Raw genomic sequence first — 20,511 nt, 5'->3', positions numbered from 1 at the left:
AAGCACGCTTTTTGGACAATCTTTTGATTAAAATCTGTTTCATAGGAGTCTACTTTTTGGCACCAACCTGCCTGGAAGTGATTGCCGGGTGTTGAGTGTGTTTGTAGTCACATCTGCACAACAGGTCAGTCATTACATTAATGATCAGAGGAGTAAACGGGAAGAACTGGTAACACAGAAAGAGGAAGACGAAAGAAGAGTGAAAAGCACAGGACACGGGGACAAATGAAAGCGAGGGAGGCAGTGATGAGAGACAGGTGGAAGAATAAGGGATGTACGGCAAGACTAGTCTGTCTGTAACCCCCCCACTCCCCCCAAAACCCCACTGCCTGCCTCCTGGTGCTTCTGTCTTTGAGGCTGTCATACAAGGAGAGCTACAGGCAATCCATAGAAATGCAGACTTACACCGAAATACATCCCTTTAGAATGCGTTTAGTTTAGAAACCCATTGACAAGTCAATAAGAGGGAGATGTGCAGCTAGGGAGGAAGGAAGGAAGACGGAGAAAGAGAATCGACTTACCTCCTACCCCTCTGTTGATGCTGGCATTGCTATGACGACGATGCGACCCCTCAGTCTCTGTGTGTCTCTCTCTCTCTTCTCTCTCTCACCCTGTCTTCCACTCTGAAGTGCCCCCCCCCCCGTCACTCACGCACACACACAATCTCTCTCTCTCTCTCTCTCATTAATAACGGCAGATACTCTCTTCCACCTCCCTTTCTTCAGCTCACCAATCAGAGATCTGATCCCCTGACAACCTCCCAGCTCCCCCCACTGCAAGAAATTAATGGTAGCTTCTTTTTTCCTTTATTCCCTGCATAAATCTCCCCCTCTGTGACAAATTTATTACACTTGCTATATTTTCCCCTTTATCCCCAATCTAGTACATTCTCTCTCTTTCTCACTCTCTCTCTCTTTTCATTGCAAGTTCAGACACAGACCACAGAGAATCACAAATAATATTTTTTTTTATTTACATCGTTTATACAAATAGGCTTTTTGCCCAAAGCACACCCCCTCTTGTACAGTGAGTCCAATTCAAGTAGCTACATTTATAGTCTGCTCATGTCCCACACTTCCATGGCCTCCAGCAGGCTTCTGAGGTACTGGGAACTGCCCTGCTTATGTTGCCCAAGCAGACTATATTTTGTGGTGGTGCTTGTTGCTGGATTGTTACATTGCATACTGGAATTGTTGAATTCCCTGAAAGAGAACTCCAACTGTTTCTTGTCAAAGGGAGGCCTGGTTGCACAGCTTTGGGACGCGATCTTTCTGCATCGATAGACTTGACACTCGCCTTAGACTGGACGTGAGCCTGCTCACACAGAAACTGATGTGCAAGCAAAAGGCAGTTCTGAAACCCGGCTTTGAAGTCGGAGTCGTGGACAAGGCAGGGACTTGCTGGGGAGAATAAGACAGATAAGATAAGTAGCTGCACAGGACACGTGCTGTGCTGTGAGACAAGAAACACTAAGCCAAGCACCCACCATCCATCCGGTGTTTCTGAATGTAGCGCACCGTCCGCTCCAGGATGTCTGCCTTGTCTAAGCGTGTATGAGGACGCTGGAAACCATTCAAAACAGGCTTAAGTTAATAACAGATAAGCAATGAAATGAAATGCACAGCAAATATGGACACATACTCAGAGAAAGCAAAAGGTCAAAGTGAAAGTGACAAGACAAGTAGACTGTGAAAATATCCGTCAGCCACACGAGCAAACTTTGTCTAATAGAGCGTCTTTATTCGAGAGAGTTGATGAGGACACACATCTTTAAATGTGCAACTAGTGACACTCTGAAACGTTACCCAAACGCGAGCCATAAATGTGACAATGGTGTGACGAGACCTCACATTCACCAGACAGTCAGGGCTGCTCATTACATTATAAAATGACTATTCTTCTTCATAATAACAAAATATGCTTTAGCTCCCCAGAAACCATTTGTGGATAAGGTGCAAGCCCCCACACAGTCACTTTGGGGTGTATTTAGAGTTACCATTTAACCAAATCTGCGGTGGGCTGGCACCCTACCCGGTGGTTTGTTTCCTGCCTTGCACCCTGTGCTGGCTGGGATTGGCTCCAGCAGACCCCCGTGACCCTGTAGTTAGGATATAGCAGGTTGGATGATGGATGGATGGATTTAACCTAATGCACATTTCTTTGGCATGTGGAAGGAAAGCCAGAATAGGAGGAGAATTATATTATAATCTCTATTAACCCAGTTTAATTAAATTAATCATAGAAACAGCAAGAAGAATTCGGGGTCCATTCCCTGGCCAGATGCTAATCCATCATATGATGCTGTCAGATACCCTCACACACACACACACACACACACACACACACACACTCAAACAGGCCACGGGCTGTTGGACTCAAAGCATATGTGAATGTGGTGAGAATATGGTGTACAATCTCCACACAGAAGGCCTGTCAACGTATAACTGAATAACGGTTCATGTATTGTAATGCAGTCCTAGCATTACAGTATCTCAGCATTTCTCAACCTTTTAAGTATTTGCAACCCGAGTTTTCATAACAGTTTTAATCGCGCCCCCCCTAACATTTTTTTGAAATGTAGATGCATATTTTATTATACCTACTCAACTTTTATCGACATTTATCTAACTCAGGGGTGGGCAAAGTCAGTCCTGGAGGGCCACACTGGCTGCAGGTTTTTGTTCCAGCCCAGTTGCTTAATTAAAAAAACAATCCTTGTCAATCATTCATAGCTTGTTAGTGCTTTAACTCTGTAATGTCAAGTCATTCTCATATCCTACACTTGTTTTTATTTCTAAAGATATCATTCAAATGATTTGAAGTCTAAAACTGATGAGTAATACTCAGTGCTTAACTTTTTTCTCTTCACTTTGCTTTTCCAAGTATTTAATTAAACCAAATAATGCATGATAAATACACACAGGTGAAAATGGAAACAAGCTAAATGGAGAAATATTGGTTTCTTTTGTCATTAGCATCTTATTGCTAATAAGGAGCAATTAAAAACCAAGAATACAGCTGTTTAAGACTAAAATAAGCAATAAGGGTTTGAAATCTTAATGAGCGAGACAAATAAAATGAAGCAGAAGTGTTACTTGAGCAATAAGTGCTTCTTATTAAGCCACTGGGTTGGAATAAAAACCTGCAGCCACTGCGGCCCTCCAGGAATGACTTTGCCTACCCCTGATCTAACTCTATATTTATTGTTCTTGTATCAGAATGCAGTTTAAGTTCATTTGTTTTGGTTTCAACAGATGATTTTATCATATTTTTGATTCGTTTTCTTTTTTTCACATCTTCACGCCCCCCTTTTTGTTACTTCGTGCCCCCCTAGGGGGGCCCGCCGCACAGGTTGAGAACCACTGCAGTATTTGATCCATCCATCCATCATTTTTTAATCTTATGCTTTCATTAAAGTTTTTGTGCCAGGAACAAACCTTGTACAGGACTTTAGTGCATTTTCAGTCTAAAATCACTCACTTATCTGCACACATAAAATGAGCCAATTGACGTCACCAGTGAATATAACATACAGTTCATGTCCTGGGGATGTGCGGAGAACATACAGTACAAAGTGCACAACAACAGAGCATAGGGTGGGAATGGAGTCCAGTACATGGCCCTAATATGGTATTAATATTACCGTAAATGATTTCTATTTTTAACATGGTAATTGTTTTTATAAGAGGGGTATTACTTTTAACTGTAAAATGTATTATTAGGCACTTTATAATTTTGTGAGTGTCAAGAAAAAAAAGAAATTAAAAAATTGACAGTTCTTCCAATTGTTGTCAGATAAAAAAAACAAAAGGTAAAAGATTGGGAAAATAATGGGCAAAACAAATAATAGAGTCCTGTATACAAACACCCACACAAACTCAGCAAGGCTGCCACAGTGCTCACATACAATCAACACAAATGAGTATCACAGCCCATTGAGACACCAGAAGGAAATTGCTTTTATACGAATGGAAACAGAAAAAATAAAATACCCAATTATAGCATAATACTTACATGTAAATAGTAAAAAAAAAAACAACAACAACAGGAATAGACAGTCAACTGTAAAATCAATACATAAATCAATAAAAATAAACTCACCTCTCCAGGCTGCTCCTCAATTAACTGTTTTAATTCTTCTAAGTAAAGGTTGATCCGAGCACGGCGTCTTTGCTCCAGCCTTGGCTTCACAATCTGGAAGAGCAGCGACAGCAATATCAGAGACTTGTTCAGAAATTATTAGTACATTGCTAAAAAATTGTTTCTGGCAATGCTGGCCTAACCAAAGTACCTAAAAATTGTAATTGTTGCATATTGTGAGTCAGTAAAATATGTGCAGTACCTTTTGGTAGAGAAGCTGCCGTGGCGTGAAGCAGACTCGTCTGTGTTCTCTAAGCTCCATCCTTCTTTCTGTCTTTTTTTAACTTTTCTTGGTGACTTGTCTTTTCTACCTTTTCTTATTTTAGATGCATATCTAGGTTAATCTTTTTACTTAACATATAGATAATCAAAAGAAAAAAAACAAACAAAAAGTCTTCCAGCTACACACAATGTTGACTACTACTTTGTCAGGTGCTCTTCAGTCTTTCTGCTTCCTTGTAGTAGTTGTAGTTGAAGTTTCCCTCCTTTCTTTATCTTCTCGGCTCTGCTCTGTACTGTTTTGACAGCTGTTTGAATTTCCCTCTCTTTTTTGCCTCCTTCAGTATTTAAGAGAGGGGACAGAGACCCAGGCATCCCTGCAGCCAATAAGAACATTGAGTGTGTGTGTGTGTGTGTGTGTGTGTGTGTGGGGGGTTGGCTTGTCTCTTACCTTCTCCCCTGGGTCAAAGGTCAAAGCAATTGCCACAGTTCATCCTTCAGATTCAGGGTGTAAACACTGAGACGCTGCTCGTTCGGTGACTGGTGCGTTTGCTTTACTCTCATCTGAATTCTCTAAATGTGAAGAGTTGCAACCTAGTTTCTCTGCTTTCTGACAGGTAAACCCGTCTGAATAAAGTATAAAGTGCAAGGGAAGTGGAAATAAGTCAGGAAGGGAGTGTGTGTGTGTGTTGGGGTCTTGTGGTGGTGGGGGCTTTGGGTGTTGGAGAGAAAAATATAATTTCCATAACAAAGCCCTTTGAAACTAAGAAGCCAGTCAAATTGAGCTAATTCCGCCATCCAGATGGCTGAGATGGAGCTCCATTGTCCCAAATTCCACTACACTCCTCCCCACCCCCTCATTAATCCCCGAGGCAGCAGACAAACTTTGAGTTACAGTATTCCATTTAGGGGGCCTTTGGGTTTGGTTTAAATTGAATACCATGTCAGGTTTAGCCTCTGCAGCTGCAATGTGACCCTGAAAAAGAAATCCTAGTGACAATAATAGACATGTATTCCATGAATGCAGACAGTTTGATTAAAAATTCACATTTTATTTATGTAGGTACTTATTTATTTATTTACAAATAAAAAAGACAGGTTTCTGTACAGATAATTAGGACTTTTAGGTCAGCTAAACCATAAACTCTCTCACAGCAATAGTACAACATGATACTGTACATCTCATATGCAGTACATTACTAACATTTCTGCAGGATGCTGCCCACAATACACAGTGGCACGCAGTCAGTCTGCTGTTGGCTCAGTTGGACATCATTTCTTGAACACTGGTGTTATGTTTTTAAGGCCTATTCTGGCTCATTTGCACATACACTCTGCTAAGGGAACAGAAACTGCTGCCATACACAATGAAAAATATGGTTGTCACCTCCAACTTTTATAGAATGCTTTCTTTGCACATTAGTACTACCATCTGACACAACATTTGCAGCCTTTGAAAGAATAATCTCTGAGCTTCTTGACTTCACCCAACTGATCTGTGCAATCAGCAATGGAAGGCCTTCCTGGGCCGGTGAAAAGGATGGTTGATCTTCATATTGCTACACAGGGTGCTGAATGGTTGCTGGAAGTCAATCGCATTCCATTACAACAAGTCTTTGCTTGCTGAAGTCACTGGTAAAGGACATATTTCTTCATTGCCAGGGGAAGAGGCAAAGCGCTTACTCCATCCAACCTGCTCGGTCCGAGAGCACTTCTAACAGAAAGACGGCAGAGCTGCTGGAGGGAGCTCGGCTGGGCTGTAAAGATACGAATTAGAACCTGTCAGTACAGGAACTTTCTACAACTGAATAAAAAATAAAGCAGAAGAAAAAAAAACTCAAAATAATATGTCGGTTTACTAGAAATTATGAGAAAGAGGTGTAACCTGAAGAATGACTCACTGGGACGCCAAGATGATGAAGAAGGAAATATCAACATCGCCCCACAGGCATAAAGGGAGTAGAGCAAGAGTCAAAGTGAAGGGAAGGAATGCAGTTAGAAGTTATCACTCACGTTGTAAGCCATTGCGATACCGGAGGCTGACCTCACAGTTGCCCCAGACGGCACTCACAGAGGGATAGAGAGTCATCCCCTTTAAACCCTGGAAGGCCACTCCAAGATATCTGCCATTCTTAAGGGCATAGCCCAGAGTTCCAGCATCAAAATCTAGTACCATTAGGAAACAGTCCGGGAATGGCACCAAACTTGCCTCCTGGGATCCCGGCCTTTCATCTAGAAAGCAAGGCAAAGAGTAAGAAAATGAACAGATTGATTCCCAAATATCTGAAACAATAAAGAAGCAAGACTAGGAGATCCAAAGTGAAAGCTGACCGCTTGTTTACCTGTGGGGTAGCGCCTTGACGCAGGTGAACATATATTTGATGTGTTATGATACAGCAATCCTCGGTCCAGGTCCAGGCCCCAGGAGTGTTGATCACTTCCGAGCAGTGCTTGGTAACCCTCTGCCTGGAGTGGCATGTTTTTGGTGGCGACACCAACCACAGCATGTGTTCCTCGCTTCATTGCCGGCCAGGTAATCTCCCATATATGAATCCCAGAACTGTAGCCCATTTTGCTTCTTATCCCATCAGTTGTTTGAGGTGTGGGGCGGCGAGAAAAGGTCAGGTGTGATTGGGAAACCACGATGGATGGAGACGCATCCTTTGGGTTCCAGCCATGTTCTACCTGTTGCTCTGGTGCAATAGAGGGCATGGCCATCAACTCCTGAAGACGCTCAGGAGCCGGTAGGCTGGATGTGCAGATGTGAGAGTCTTCCTGGGTTGGCTGGATCTTAGAAAAAAATGATTTGGGGACTGGTGAAAGGAGGGAACACAATGAGGTAGAAAAGGTTTCATTCAGATGCCGTTGCATGTTGGTAGCAAGTTTTTGGCCCATTTATAAAATGATGGAAATGCAAGTAGGACAGCTGGCAAAAATGTTTAGTCGAAAATAAATTAGGTGGGTCTTAGTTAACCTTTCTTTTAATGCATTTCTTTTTTTGTCATTTAGTTGACAAAATGTCTCACTTGAAGGATTCTGGAAAATTAAAAGTTAATGAAAACACAAATATTCTTCTCTAATGTGGGTACATTGCTCGCAAGCTTGAATCTTCAGTTCTTCAAATAGCACTCAGCTGTCAGTGGCCTTAGGATTGCTTGGTTTCTGCAATGCCTTTTTTTATTGAAATGTTGTAAGACTCAACTGCAAATTGTACTGTTAGCACTCTCAAGGATGAGGCTCTCTGAAAAGGGCTTCTCTCTAAGGGAGAGAATGTAAAATTCAGTCTCTAAATATGCCAGTTAACAGCAACTTGATTCTTCACGGAAGCAAACCAGTAGCTCAAGTCCCAAGGTGGCACCGAATCGAGGCCTCAATAATTCAAGGCGGAACTCTCCTTTTCCTGTGTCAAGTTGGGACAGGCCTATGTTTGAAAGAGAAAAAAATGTGCAATTAGCATGTGGCAAATAGACAATAGGATAAAGAACATGAAGTACATAAGAAGTGACATCAACAATGTAAAAAAAAAAAAAAATGCAAGAGAAAAACAGACAGGCAAGTAAACAGACAGAAAAATGATCCGAGCAAGCACAGGTAAACAAGTGCAGAAAACTCCCACCCTGTGTCAGCAAAACAAATCATGATGACCAAGCAGAGGTTAAGACCTGCAACACTTAGCATTTTCATTTTATCCTTTCATGTGCAGCATTGCAAAAAGGAAACAAAGGGGAAAAAATAACTGTTTATTACGTGTTTCCCGATTTATTACCTTAGCCATTTGGAATAGCAGCTCCCGTTTTCATACAATGCGCCTAAGGCGTGCTGGAGCTGTCATAACTCACTGTCCCACCCAGGGCACAAAAAATGGGATCAAATGGACAGATGGAAGTCAGCGTATTGTGATGACTGGAACCATCAGAAAGCAGAAGGATATAGTAGGCAGACTTATTTTTATGTGATCATTGATCTCCTATCATGTAGACAATCCTCCAGAGATTATCAGAGACTATTCTTGAAGACAGTCGGATGAGATAAATTTTGGTAAATGGGAAACAAGTGATTATTTATATGGAGGAGCTGATGTGCTGGAGGTGAGATGGTGTACATAAGGGGTAAGCAAATAGGTAAACCACACAACTTGCTGTTTATTGAGGTTCATATCATGGAGACTAGAGAGATGAGTACAAAATAAATAATATCAAGTTGTTTATTAACAGCAGCAGAAGCTTTGAACCTCGTTAGTAAAGTCATGCCAAGACATATTGGTATTAATTTACCTGAGTTAATTTCAACAAGTGTTAGTAAATCCATAATGCTGAGCTATCTGACTATCTGGAGTCGTGGTCTGGTCCTCTGCTTAGATATCTCAGAAGATATCACTCGTTGTCCTCACTCAGTGGTTGAAGATACATATTGACAGAGTTGTGGTTTTACATAAATCGGATGAACGGCAGCTCTGGGACAGCAGAGTCAGAGACGTAACAGGCGAGTATGCGATAACTTATAAATGAAAGGCAGATCTAAATTAGTTAAAAAGAGTGCAGAGGACACAGACAAATAAAGAAAATCATATAGAAAATAGAAACATTAAATGTGATTAATAGTGAGTCAAGGTCAGCTTGCTTACACACTAACTACATTATTTAAAGGACTGATTGATGAAATGAAATGGGCCCAGTAGAATAATAGCAGGATTTATAATGGACTGGTATCCCCTATTTTAAGGTTGATTCCTGCATTTTGCCCATTGCTGCTAGAAAAGGCTTTGATTTTCCACAAGGCTAAAATTGGATTGAATGGATTCGCAAAATTGATATATGAATGTTGTGATGTTAGCAAGCCATAAGCGCCATTGCCTTACAACAAAAGATGCCACTTGGTGAAAGATGTGTGAAAAACACCATCACTTAATGAAAATCAACACCGGCCATTACATTACAGTAGAACCACAAAACGGATAATAGAAGAAATGTATCCAGTCCTGCCAGTCACTGCATAGGAGCTTAGAGCCAATGAACTCTGGGACATGATCAAGGCACTGGATATCTATTTTTTTAAATAAAAACAGTTTCTTTTTTTTTTTTAATTTAACAGAAATACTGTCTAATTCAGTAGAGGGGGTAGTCCATTCATCATTTGAAAAATACACAGCAGTAAGGCAATAAGAAGCATTGTGTTTCAGAAGAAAGTATTGATTATGCCGTCTGCTCATTTAATCCTCTCCTTGGATCATGACACAGCTAGCTGTACTGCTACTATGGCTCACTAGGTCAAAATTCTCAAATATCTTTGTGATTATCAGTAATTGTAAGCATGCTCAGACTGGAAGTGCAGATATTTAAATATGATATTTTACAGCTGCCCTGGGAATGCCTGAAAACTGTATAAGAGAAGCTGAAGCCCATTGTTAGACATAGGGTAGCCCTGGTGTCCCCTATTTAGCCTGCTTCCCACTGTGAGCCCCAATGATAGAACCAGCTAGTAAGTGACTGAGTGGGTGAGTATGTATGTATGTATTTATACACTTACACACGCTTACTTATCACTATTTACAAACACTTTAACACTGCATTATATTCATGAAGACAGATGGTGAAGTTATGCAGATCTAAATGTAGATGTGGCAGATTAAGTCCAGCCCCCGGATGATTTTTAATTAATTAGTTAAATTTATGTTTTAAAAAGTACTTTGTTTAATTTTCTTGAATAACTTGAGTTTAATTCCTTAAATTCATCTTTGAGAGCTTATATAAGTAAAAAAAAAAAAACATTTTTAAATCTCATTTAATTTGTTTAGGGTGAAATTAATTATTTCCTGATTTGCTTTATATTAGCATTTGTAGGCAGACGGACATGCGCACATTGACCAGTGCAATTTCAGAGTGGACAAAATAATAGAATTAACCTTCAGCATTAAAGGAACCTTCCTGATGAAAGTGAAGTGGTTCTTTTCAGAAGCTAGATTAAGTTAAAATTAGAAGAAAAACACAAAATGCAGGGATGTAAGAAAGGGCAGAGCCGACTATACTCTCTTAGAAGGCTGGTGTCCTTCAACATCTGCAATAAGATGCTGCAGATGTTCTATCAGACGGTTGTGGCGAGCGCCCTCTTCTACATGGTGGTGTGCTGAGGAGGCAGCATCAGGAAGAAGGACGCCTCACAACTGGACAAACTTGTGAGGAAGGCAGGCTGTATTGTAGGAATGAAGTTGGACAGTTTAACATCCGTGGAAGAGTGACGGGCGCTGAGCAGGCTCCTGTCAATCATGGAGAATCCACTGCATCCACTAAACAGTATTACCTCCAGACAGAGGAGCAGCTTCAGTGACAGACTGCTGTCACTGTCCTGCTCCACTGACAGACTGAGGAGATCGTTCCTCCTCCACACTATGAGACTCTTCAATTCCACCCGGGGGGGTAAACGTTAACGTTATTCAAAGTTATTGTCTGTCTGTAGTACCTTCATTGTTATCACTCTTTAATTTAATATTGTTCTTTATCAGTATGCTGCTGCTGGAGTTTGTGATCTATCTATCTATCTATCTATCTATCTATCTATCTATCTATCTATCTATCTATCTATCTATCTATCTATCTATCTATCTATCTATCTATCTATCTATCTATAACACATGAAACTGTTACTGTTTTTCTTCCTTTTAGTTTAGTGATAACACCACACCACACACAGCACCAGGGTCACTACTTAACTGACCGGCAATCCAAAACTGGAATTGTGTAAATGAGTGTCTTTATAAGGATGTGTCCTGCAAGGCACTGGCACCTCTTTGCCAGGGTTTGCTCCTGCCTCATGCACCAGCCCCCTTTGATTTAGTATTAGAATAACTTGGCTTGAAAATGTATGCTGCACTTTCCTCTCCCCTACAGACAATCCTGTCAAGATTCCTGTTGTTCAATAAGCTCAGAGCACATAACTCTAAAGGTTGCCGCAATGTAAATTGAATAAATGAGTAATCTGCATGTTAATTAGTCTTGTAAAGTTAAAGAGTCTGGCCTAAATACTATTTGAATCTGTTTATCATTCTTGCCTTTGTAATGCAAACCAAGTCCAGTGACACTAAAATCGGAGGGGTAGCAGATGACATTACAATTGAAGGAATTGAAAAGATACTGAGGAGGCAGCAAAACAATTCAGATAGGCCCAAACACTCTTCAGAAACAGAAAATGCAGCTTAAAGTTAAAACGTGCAAAGGAACATTAATTATAAAGACAAAATGGGGTACACTTTCTTGTGGGAAGCAAGTTATGAAAATGTGGAGGTTTATGTTGACAGAACATTTCATATCTCCTCTACTCTGATATTCTCAGGACAGTAAACTACTTTAGTCTGAAGCAGAGAAAGTTGTACAAGTGCACAAATTTCTCAAAGGCTTTGAGAAATCTGACTAATGAGGATTCTTTTGATTAAAAAATTGATCAGAGTACTCAAAGACACCAGTCAGAATTGAGGGCAAAGCGTATTTACTGTAAGACAGTAGCCAGGAAGCACTTTTTCAAGCAGAGGGCTGCAGAAATATACAACAAACTATCAAGTCATGCAGAAACCTTGAGAAATAAAAAAAAAATGTCTGGATACAATATTGAGGAAATTCAGATAACCAAACCACCTTGATAAACTCTTCTCGCGTAATATGTTACAGCAGTCACAGGGCAGCTTGAAGGCAGGGACGTGAACAAGACAGTAGGGGGCCAAAATAGCCTTAGCTCAAGTGCATTTCCAGCACGACCCAAATGTGCCTTTGTCTGGTTATGCTTTTTTTCCTTTATTAAAATGGCTATATTTATTTCGCTCCCGTCGTATCTTATACTTTGAAGTCGCTGTATTGTTTTCCCTCTTTTGTTTTGTAATATTCTTCTCAATTGCTTTATAAAGTGTTTGTCACAGTACTCACTCTGATGGGCATGATATAAAATAGAAAATGACTGGAGTAATTAGTTTAAAATTAATTTTTGTTCTCCATGAATCATCTTGACGTGAGAAAGAATACAAGTCAATTGCCTGGTTGTGTAATCCCTGCATTTTGTGTTTTTCTTCTAATTTTAACTTCATCTAGCTTCTGAAAAGAACCCCCTTCACTTTCATCAGATTGAAGGTGTATTCTTTTTTACTTGATATCAGGATATCGGCCTGTAGTAGGCAGCATTTGGAGAAGACAGGCGGCAATTGGGAAAGCACTGCATTAGCCTTACCTAATAACAGGTGCCATAAGGTGGGATATTCTTTTAATTTGTATCTATCAGTAAAAAATACAGGGCTGACTCTAAATTCTGATGAGTGTAATTTGCCTTTAGTGGGGGCTGTGGTACCCCCTACCCAGCTATCCAGGTTGCAAACATATTGTGCAGTCTGACCTGCCAGATCTCAAGTATTCTGAGAGTGGCAACAGACAAAAAAAGGAGCTGCCAAAAATGTGCTCAGCTAATCTTCCCCCTCCAAATAATAAAAAGAGCTTTCCATCCATCCTCAGAAAAAGCTGGAACCTAGCATGGCAGTAGTGTGTGAAAGTGGGCAGAAAACTGTCCCATTGCTAATACAGCGGCACCATCCATTTTCCAAAACTGTACACAGAGAGAGGAAACCACCCTGCAGGAGATTTGATCACAGCCCCTACTGGGTTGCCAGTTATTCTATCTTGGTCATGTTTGGCATGTCAGAGGAAACAGAAATGTCCAAAGAAAATATATAAAGAGTTTGGAAAAATGTGAAAACTCCACACAGAAAATGATCCAGCTGGTAAACTATACTCAGTATTCTGGATCTGTAAAGCAGCAGCACTAATCACTGCAAAACCCATAAATAAACACAGAAGAATAAAATGAAATGGATAATATAGTAAGAAAAAGAAAGCACCAAAAGATGAGCTCTAGAAAACATCTCCCATAAGGCCCATGTTGAACTGAGATGAGACTACGGAATAGAAAAAAAACATTCTGCATTGTTAAGGTCAATCTGAGAACAACATTTACTGTAAATAGTCAACCATATTTAATGGGGGAGATGGAAAACATAAGTAGGCAAAAGTGAAAAAAAAAATTGGAAATTTCTGTAATCCCTGAACCAACCAGTCGCCTGTTGGGTTTATAGGCGTGCTTTGTCCTGTTTAAACATGCTGCAGCCCGTCATAATGCACACGTTGGGATGGGCTGATCTACAGAAACTACTCAGTGTAACAGATTAGACTGTTGGAAACAAGAGGGTCTTCAGAGGAGCTTACAGGAACTCTCCTAGAAATGCACCTTCCACCCGTAAGAGATCAGGGCCCAAGTAGCAGTATTTCTAACAATTTGCTGTCTGAAGCATGGAGAGCTGCTGTCTGGTGACCAACAAAACAAGGTCAATTTGTAGAACCATCAGGTTCCAGATCTCAAAAATGCAGAAAGAAGGGAACACAATAAACTGGACAGTCTAAGAGGCAGCGGGCGGTCTCATGGTCTGGAATCCCTACAGATTTTATTTTTTTCTCCAGCCGTCTGGAGTTTTTTTTTGTTTTTTCTGTCCACCCTGGCCATCAGACCTTACTCTTATTCTATGTTAATTAATGTTGACTTATTTTATTTTCTGTGTCTTTTATTCTTCTATTCTTCATTATGTAAAGCACTTTGAGCTATATTTTTTTGTATGAAAATGTGCTATATAAATAAATGTTATTGTTGTTGCTGTTGTAGTGAGAAGAGAGCGAGGCTCTAGATGGCAACAAGGCTAATTAAGGTTTCATTTTGCTGGTCACTGACTTTGAAAAATGCCCTTTTAATTTTTGTTGGTACAAAAACTTTTTTCAGAGATGGACTTATTAGGCTGCTTGCCAAATTTGTCTTTTCAAGCTATCAACCCATATGTGTGTTATAGCAAAATCTAAAAAAGTTAATTTATAAAACAAAAAGTAAGATGTGTGGAAATAATCTGACACTTCCCTGCTTATTATAAAAAAAAATGCATGGCTTGCTTCCTTCCAGATATGTAAGCCAAACTGCTGCTCATGCCAAGGAACAGAGAGTGGGCAGAAGTGTGCACTGCAGGTGTTTGTATAAATAAATACCCAAGAGGATCACAGAGAGCTGGTTTCTTTGTCATGAATTCTCTCTGATTACTAAATGGAGTCCAATAGTTTATTTCAATTATTATGAAAGTTAAATATTATAGAAGAAAAAAAAAGATGCATGACCAGCAGTAAGCCTCACCATTTTTTTTCATGTATGTCTGTTCATACCTAAAGTCCATCAAGTCTAATGGATGTATGATCAGTTAATAAAGTATATAGGTAAGGAATATAAACAAATGTACAATAGATAATGGCAAGCTTGTCAGGGCAATATCTTTAAAGTAAATCACTCCAAACATCCTGCCCCCATTTACTGTATTAGTTCACAACAACCAGCAGACAGCTAGAGGAATCGAACAGGTGAACCAAACCCTTTGAGCAAAATGAATGCCCATCCATTTCTAATGCAAGTCTTGTGCAGTATCCCATTGCATTGCAATGCCATCACCATTCAAGTTCAAGATACACTCCAAAGGTCAAGAACAATACTCATGTACACACTCCAAAGTAACACAACATCTTTGGGACTGAGAAAGGAAAATCAACTTGCACAAAAACTAGGCCTGGGTCGGATTCTAGGCCATCACAGTACACACTCATACACATATTCAAACTAGCACTGGCCTGCCAGTGGACTGCGAGAAGAAACTGGAGCCCCAGTGGAAATTCAAGCTAACTCGGGTGGAACAAAGATTCTACACATCGAAAGCAGTCATGGACTATAACAACAATGTTACATTTCATCGCACCATGCTCCCCAGCCCAAAATAATCTAAGAAAATAAAGTAACGAAAAAATCCTGCTGTCCCACTGAGTCTCACACCATGGTGGTCATCCTACTATACAAGTGGGACATATTACAGTATCTAGTGCTAATGACTCTTGGGGATTTAGTTTGAATCTTGGACTGGTCACCACCGACATGTGTTTCTGTGTTCTTTTGATTGAGTAAGGTTTAATCTCACATACAAAAGACATGAGCGACAAGTTAATTGGCAACTCTCAGGCTGAAACAGTGAGTCCACTGATGTACCATCCACAACTGACTCCTACTCAGTGCTGTTAGAAAGGAGTTTTGCCCTCCCATAATGCATCATTTGGAATGGGAGGTTTTACTGAGTGGATGGGTTGGTTGGATATACAGGTGGGATCACTCCACTCATAAGACCCACCAGTGATCAATTCTCATTGTCTCTTGTTCATACTACGTATATATATATATATATATATATATATATATATATACAGTATATATCCTACTACCTTTAGATTACATGGACTTTGGCAGGGTGTGTTCAGTTACATCCAACCCAGGAGTTTGCTTTACAATGCACTGGGGCTTATAAATGATTCGAAAAGCCAGAGTGGCTCCTCACCAGTTAAAGTGCCCGATGGACCCTGGGTTTGATGACCTTAGTATCTCTGATATACTCAGATGTACAAAAACACAGTAACTGGAATTCACTGAGCTATAATCTTATTTGCTTTATAAGTGGCTGTGTCACAATATTTGCTGTAAAAGATGGTATAGAAAATGTTTGATTGATTGAGACATTACACATAAATTTACCAAGACCTCCTGTCAGTATGGTGTTAGCCACAGCAGCTCTGTTTAGCTAGTGTGTGTCCTTCTTAAACAATCCCTTTATGTGCCTTCCTGCCTTTTTAGTTCCTACATAGTCTTTGAAATCCATTGCTATCAAGATAATTTATTACTGTAAATTAAATATTTATTTGGTATTTCTCTGTAGAAGCTATTCATAAAGTTAAACATGCAAATACAACAGGCAATTGCATGACATAAAGTCATGCAGTGGGAGATAAAAATATTTATAAACAAAGGAAAAATCCCAAACAGAATAGCTCCCAGCATGACCAGCTTCATAAATGTGCTTAGGCTGGTGGGTGTAAATCTGAGTATGAAAAAAGAAAGATAAGAACATTAATGCAAGATGGGTAGAAATTTTGTGCACCATACACAGGATTGGTAAACAGGCAGAAAAAGAAAAATAGGCAAGGACAAATGGATACTGGCCCACAAAAGAGCAAAAATGAGAAAATAAGAACAAACATTAAGGACCTAACTGTGACACTGGAGAGGAGTGCAGCTGGAAATTGAATAAGTGAACATGTACATTGAATTAATAAAGACATATTGAATAGGTGGTCAAAGACAAAGGCAGAGGAGTGGACACAGGGAGAGGCAAGCATAGATATAGAGAGCAGCAGGGCAGGCTGTCTGACCTGGCAAACACCAAATTGGCAAAATCCGATATGACACTGAGAAAGGCAGACACAAGCAAGGAGAAAAAGATACGGAGTGACAGTGCAGAGCAGCCAGAGGAGTGGAAAAGTGCAAATGGATGAGACAGTCAGAAGTGCTGACTGACTCATTGGCCACTGCCATGGCACCAATAAACAGACAGTTACAGTAGGAAGACCCACCTGGTTCCTGAGTTGTCCTGCCGAGCTTTCTGCGTTTACACTTGTTCTCGTGGTTATAGGTGTGCAGTCCAAAATAAGAGACTAGACTGATGGTAATTGCCCCTTGGCTTTGCCCACTCACTGGAGAATGCTGATTAAATAACTGAGGAAAAAACATCAGAAGGAGAAGGAAGACTGGAGTTTGATGATTGAAGAAGTGTGGAGAAAACTAAAGAAGTGAGCACAAAACACTCTCATTCTGTTTTTAAATGGTTAGACCGTTTGTCCTCCTTTATTTTCCTTCTTGCGTCTAATCTTCGTCACCATGTCGCACAACAAACCTGCTGAGCCACATTCTTTCCCCCAGTTATTTTTTCACTTGAAAAGAAAAAAAAACACATGAGGGTGAACAGACTGTGACACATTAATTTATTTAATATCGCTGCCCTTTTTCCTAAAGAGCAAGTCATTGTCACTGAAACCCTAAGTTACTTTCATGGTGTTACATTAGGACACTATACAAATAAAAAAAGTGTTTTTTGACTACTGAAAGTGCAGTGTTTACAGCTTGGAGGCTCACTCAACTTTGAGGGTTTCTTAAAAAGATGGTCTATAGAGCTATAGAGCTATGCACTCTCTTCTGCTGCAATCAAATCAGAAACTTGTGTTTTATTTAAGAAGTGTAATATTTGTGAAATAACCTGTACAGTGAAGTGTTAATTATGCTGGGATTAGGTTTTGACCCACACACAGAGGAGCAGAGGTGTGTAGTACGCATCAAGTCGTTATATGGGGTTTTCCTGGGCACTCAGATTTTTTTTTCACAAGTAGGAATCTTCTCACATCTCAAAGATGAGAAAGTTGATTGTCGCCTCCAAATTAGCTTAGTTTAAGTGAAGGTGAATCTGCTCAGAGAAGCACTGACTTTCCATCCAGAGTTCATTCCTGTATTGTGCACCATGCTGTCAGGATAGGTTCCAATAAGCGGGTTAAGAAAATGAATGGACAGATGGAATATTCTCAAGTTCTGTAGTAGAATATTTGTCGACAGAAGTGTATTTGGTCCTTGTAATGTACTTGGCAAGTCAACCTGTTATATGTAAACAGTCCGTAAAATGTCACTGCTAATAAAGCTTTTATATAATTCTATGTAATTCTCAGTGAATTTACTGTTTCTTCAGTTACAAAGACTCAAAGGCAGAGACATATTGATCAAATTATAGATGACATACCCTACACTGGACAGGGTCACTGTGACAACATCATGACTCCATACTGGAGTAGCAGTAGAAGTAACAGTTAATAGTCCTGTAACATGTGCAGTGACATGTGCAGAATAAACTGAAACTCAATCAACATGTAACAAATATACAGGTACAGAGTGCTCCATGAGGAATGCCAAACAAAAGGAACAGAAGAAAAAGAAATGTGTTTATCACCAGATTAAAAGAGAGCAGGATGCAAAAAAAAAAACAAAAAAAAAAACAAACAAAAAACTGTCAAATACTATAGCCAAAGGACAAGAAACAGAAAAGTCATTTTACAGGTGTATACATTTCAGGTCATATATTAGAAGTCAAATATATATATAAAATTCTAAGTCTAAAAGTGCAACGATTTTGTGCAACGATTTTATGTGATGTTTTTGTATCACATTTTTTGTCACGCTTTAAATCGGGCTTATTTTAAAACCTACATATATATGTTTGGTATCATTCTTTTCAGAATTTATTGAACTTTAATGTGATGTTGTTAGATTTTATTCCATTTTTAAATTATAAACTAAAAAATATCAAGAACTCACATCCCGCGAGACGAGACTTTGCGGCAAGAGATTTAACCACGCCTGGGGTCGGAAATAAAAGACAAAGAGTAGGACAGCTGCTGGAGAGGCTTTTGAATGTTCGAAGCGCCGTGCAAGATGCAGATCATGCAGCACGGCAGCAGCAGCAAGCCAGCAGCTGATCGAGCAAAGAGGAGGTAAAAAAGAACTATATTTGTTTCCCATTGTACTACCATTTAAGATGGGGTTTTGGAGGAGAGACCACGTCTCCTTGGGATGCGTTCAGCCCCCTCTTCACAATGCGAGCGGCACAGACGTGAAGTGGCTGGCGCGGAGTGCAGGCTGGGGGGGGGGTTGGCGAGTGAAGCAAGCAGATGGCGAACCCCCTAGTATGTATATATATTATTTGACAGTAAACTATTCAATCATTCTATGATCTGCTTCTCGCAACTGAAAGAGGGCACCGTGGAGGAAGTTTGACGACTTGCAGACCAACCACAAGCGTTACCTGGTAGGTAACCACCCATACAATCAGATTTTGATTCAGACTACGAATGCCATGAATGTAATTACCCCGATCTACATGCTGACAAATAAACAAACCACACGCCATTGTGCAACATAAGAGGCTTCGCCTCTAATGCTGACGTCTGAGGTTCAATTCCCCGAGAGGGAGTACAGTGAGTGTGTACTCCTGATGAGCCCAGAATTAGGGCGAAACACATGTTGTGTACTCTTTGCATTATTTGACAGTAAACTATTCAACCATTCTATGATCTGCTTCTCACAACTTGCAGACCAACCACAAACGTTACCTGGTAGGTAACCACCCATACAATCAGATTGTGATTCAGCTTACGAATGCCATGAATATATATATATATATATATATATATATATATATATATATATATATATATATATATATATATTTGGAAGTAAAGGTCTGTGATACAGTTTCATATTTGTAGCTAGAGATGCACAAAGGGAGAAAATGAATCACATATCTTAAAATTGTTTTTTATTGCAAAGCTTTCGATAACCTATCAGGTGTCATCATCAGACAAAAATGATTAGACATACAGGAATCAAAGGCAACATGTAGCAAGTGGTGGTGGGGGGAATCAATAAGGTGGGGTTCAGAGGGTGTTGGTTATAAAAACATATTTTTTATAATTTAGGTGTTCTTCTTTTTAAGTCTGCATATGCTGGGTTCATGCCCAAGTGTCTGTTAATGGCGTTTTCATTAAGAGCCACGACTCAGCCAGCTCTCTGGCACTTAGTATTAGCCCTGAATTTTATTTGAACCGTGTCCCAGTTATATGCATGTCCAGTTGAACTTGTACGTGCGTATATCAGAGATCGTAGGTCTTTCCTTCTGACAGCACTGACATGTTCTCGAATACGTGTTGTCAGTGTTTTAGATGTTTGTCTCACATATACAGCTGTGCACGTATACTGAGTTCCATGTCTCTGATGCAAATTTTTGCTTTTGGCCTTTAAAAAACAGTCTGCGGTGTGTTTGTAGGTTTATGGGCCATTTTGATGCCTGATTTGGAGAGGATGTGTGCTGTACTTTCCGATACACCACTGTGATAGGGAAGGGTGTGCCATGTAGGACATGAGATCAGGTTAGAGTCGATTGTTTGCTGAGTTCTGTGGCGTCTCCTATATAAGCATTGTTTGATACATGTCTTGGGGTAGCCATTTGATGTGAAGAGACAGAAAAGATAATGTCTTTCATTCTTTTTAGTATTCTCTGTATTACAGTGGACGTAATCCTTCTGTACAAGGTCTTAACACACCTCCGTTTATGTGCTGATGGGTGATTGCTAGAAAGGTATACTTTATTCGCATAACATTGCTTGCAATAAACATTCAAAGTTA

The 20,511-nt window shown here is 39.9% G+C and overlaps 3 protein-coding genes across 5 annotated transcripts in view; all 3 read right to left on the bottom strand.

The window, feature by feature from the left end:
* LOC120535748 (probable G-protein coupled receptor 162) overlaps positions 1–627 on the bottom strand; it is a 55,175-nt gene extending 54,548 nt beyond the window's left edge. For all 3 annotated transcript variants that reach the window (XM_039763784.1, XM_039763785.1, XM_039763786.1), the window contains exon 1: positions 522–627. The gene's annotated coding sequence lies outside the window, so the exon portion shown is untranslated. The remainder of the gene's footprint in view (positions 1–521) is intronic.
* Positions 628–717: 90 nt separating this feature from the next.
* LOC120534990 (enhancer of split m7 protein-like) lies at positions 718–4,719 on the bottom strand. Its single transcript, XM_039762491.1, has 4 exons — positions 4,343–4,719; positions 4,102–4,194; positions 1,487–1,562; positions 718–1,400 (listed from the first exon to the last, which is right to left on the bottom strand). The coding sequence occupies exons 1-4, from the start codon at positions 4,400–4,402 to the stop codon at positions 1,063–1,065; spliced, it is 567 nt and encodes a 188-aa protein (XP_039618425.1). The 5' UTR covers positions 4,403–4,719; the 3' UTR covers positions 718–1,062.
* Positions 4,720–5,390: 671 nt separating this feature from the next.
* Positions 5,391–17,116, bottom strand: LOC120535747 (SPRY domain-containing SOCS box protein 2-like). Its single transcript, XM_039763783.1, has 4 exons — positions 16,863–17,116; positions 6,702–7,780; positions 6,373–6,591; positions 5,391–6,116 (listed from the first exon to the last, which is right to left on the bottom strand). The coding sequence occupies exons 2-4, from the start codon at positions 7,252–7,254 to the stop codon at positions 5,989–5,991; spliced, it is 900 nt and encodes a 299-aa protein (XP_039619717.1). The 5' UTR covers positions 7,255–7,780; positions 16,863–17,116; the 3' UTR covers positions 5,391–5,988.
* Between the last annotated feature and the right edge of the window lie 3,395 nt (positions 17,117–20,511).

The sequence above is a fragment of the Polypterus senegalus genome, chromosome 9, assembly GCF_016835505.1.
Source record: "Polypterus senegalus isolate Bchr_013 chromosome 9, ASM1683550v1, whole genome shotgun sequence".
NCBI lineage: Eukaryota > Metazoa > Chordata > Cladistia > Polypteriformes > Polypteridae > Polypterus > Polypterus senegalus.
Note: the sequence above shows the minus strand (reverse complement) of the source record. Positions and strands in the feature narration are given on the sequence as shown.

Excerpts from the sequence above, each read along its gene's own strand:
- LOC120535747 (XM_039763783.1), bottom strand. The coding sequence starts at position 7,254 with ATGGGCCAAAAACTTGCTACCAACATGCAACGGCATCTGAATGAAACC. Across the intron at positions 6,592-6,701 it reads GTCAAGGCGCTACCCCACAG|ATGAAAGGCCGGGATCCCAG; the intron begins GTAAACAAGCGG and ends CTTGCTTTCTAG. Across the intron at positions 6,117-6,372 it reads GTATCGCAATGGCTTACAAC|CCCAGCCGAGCTCCCTCCAG; the intron begins GTGAGTGATAAC and ends GTATCTTTACAG.
- LOC120534990 (XM_039762491.1), bottom strand. The coding sequence starts at position 4,402 with ATGGAGCTTAGAGAACACAGACGAGTCTGCTTCACGCCACGGCAGCTT. Across the intron at positions 4,195-4,342 it reads GGCAGCTTCTCTACCAAAAG|ATTGTGAAGCCAAGGCTGGA; the intron begins GTACTGCACATA and ends CTGCTCTTCCAG. Across the intron at positions 1,563-4,101 it reads TTGAGGAGCAGCCTGGAGAG|CGTCCTCATACACGCTTAGA; the intron begins GTGAGTTTATTT and ends AATGGTTTCCAG.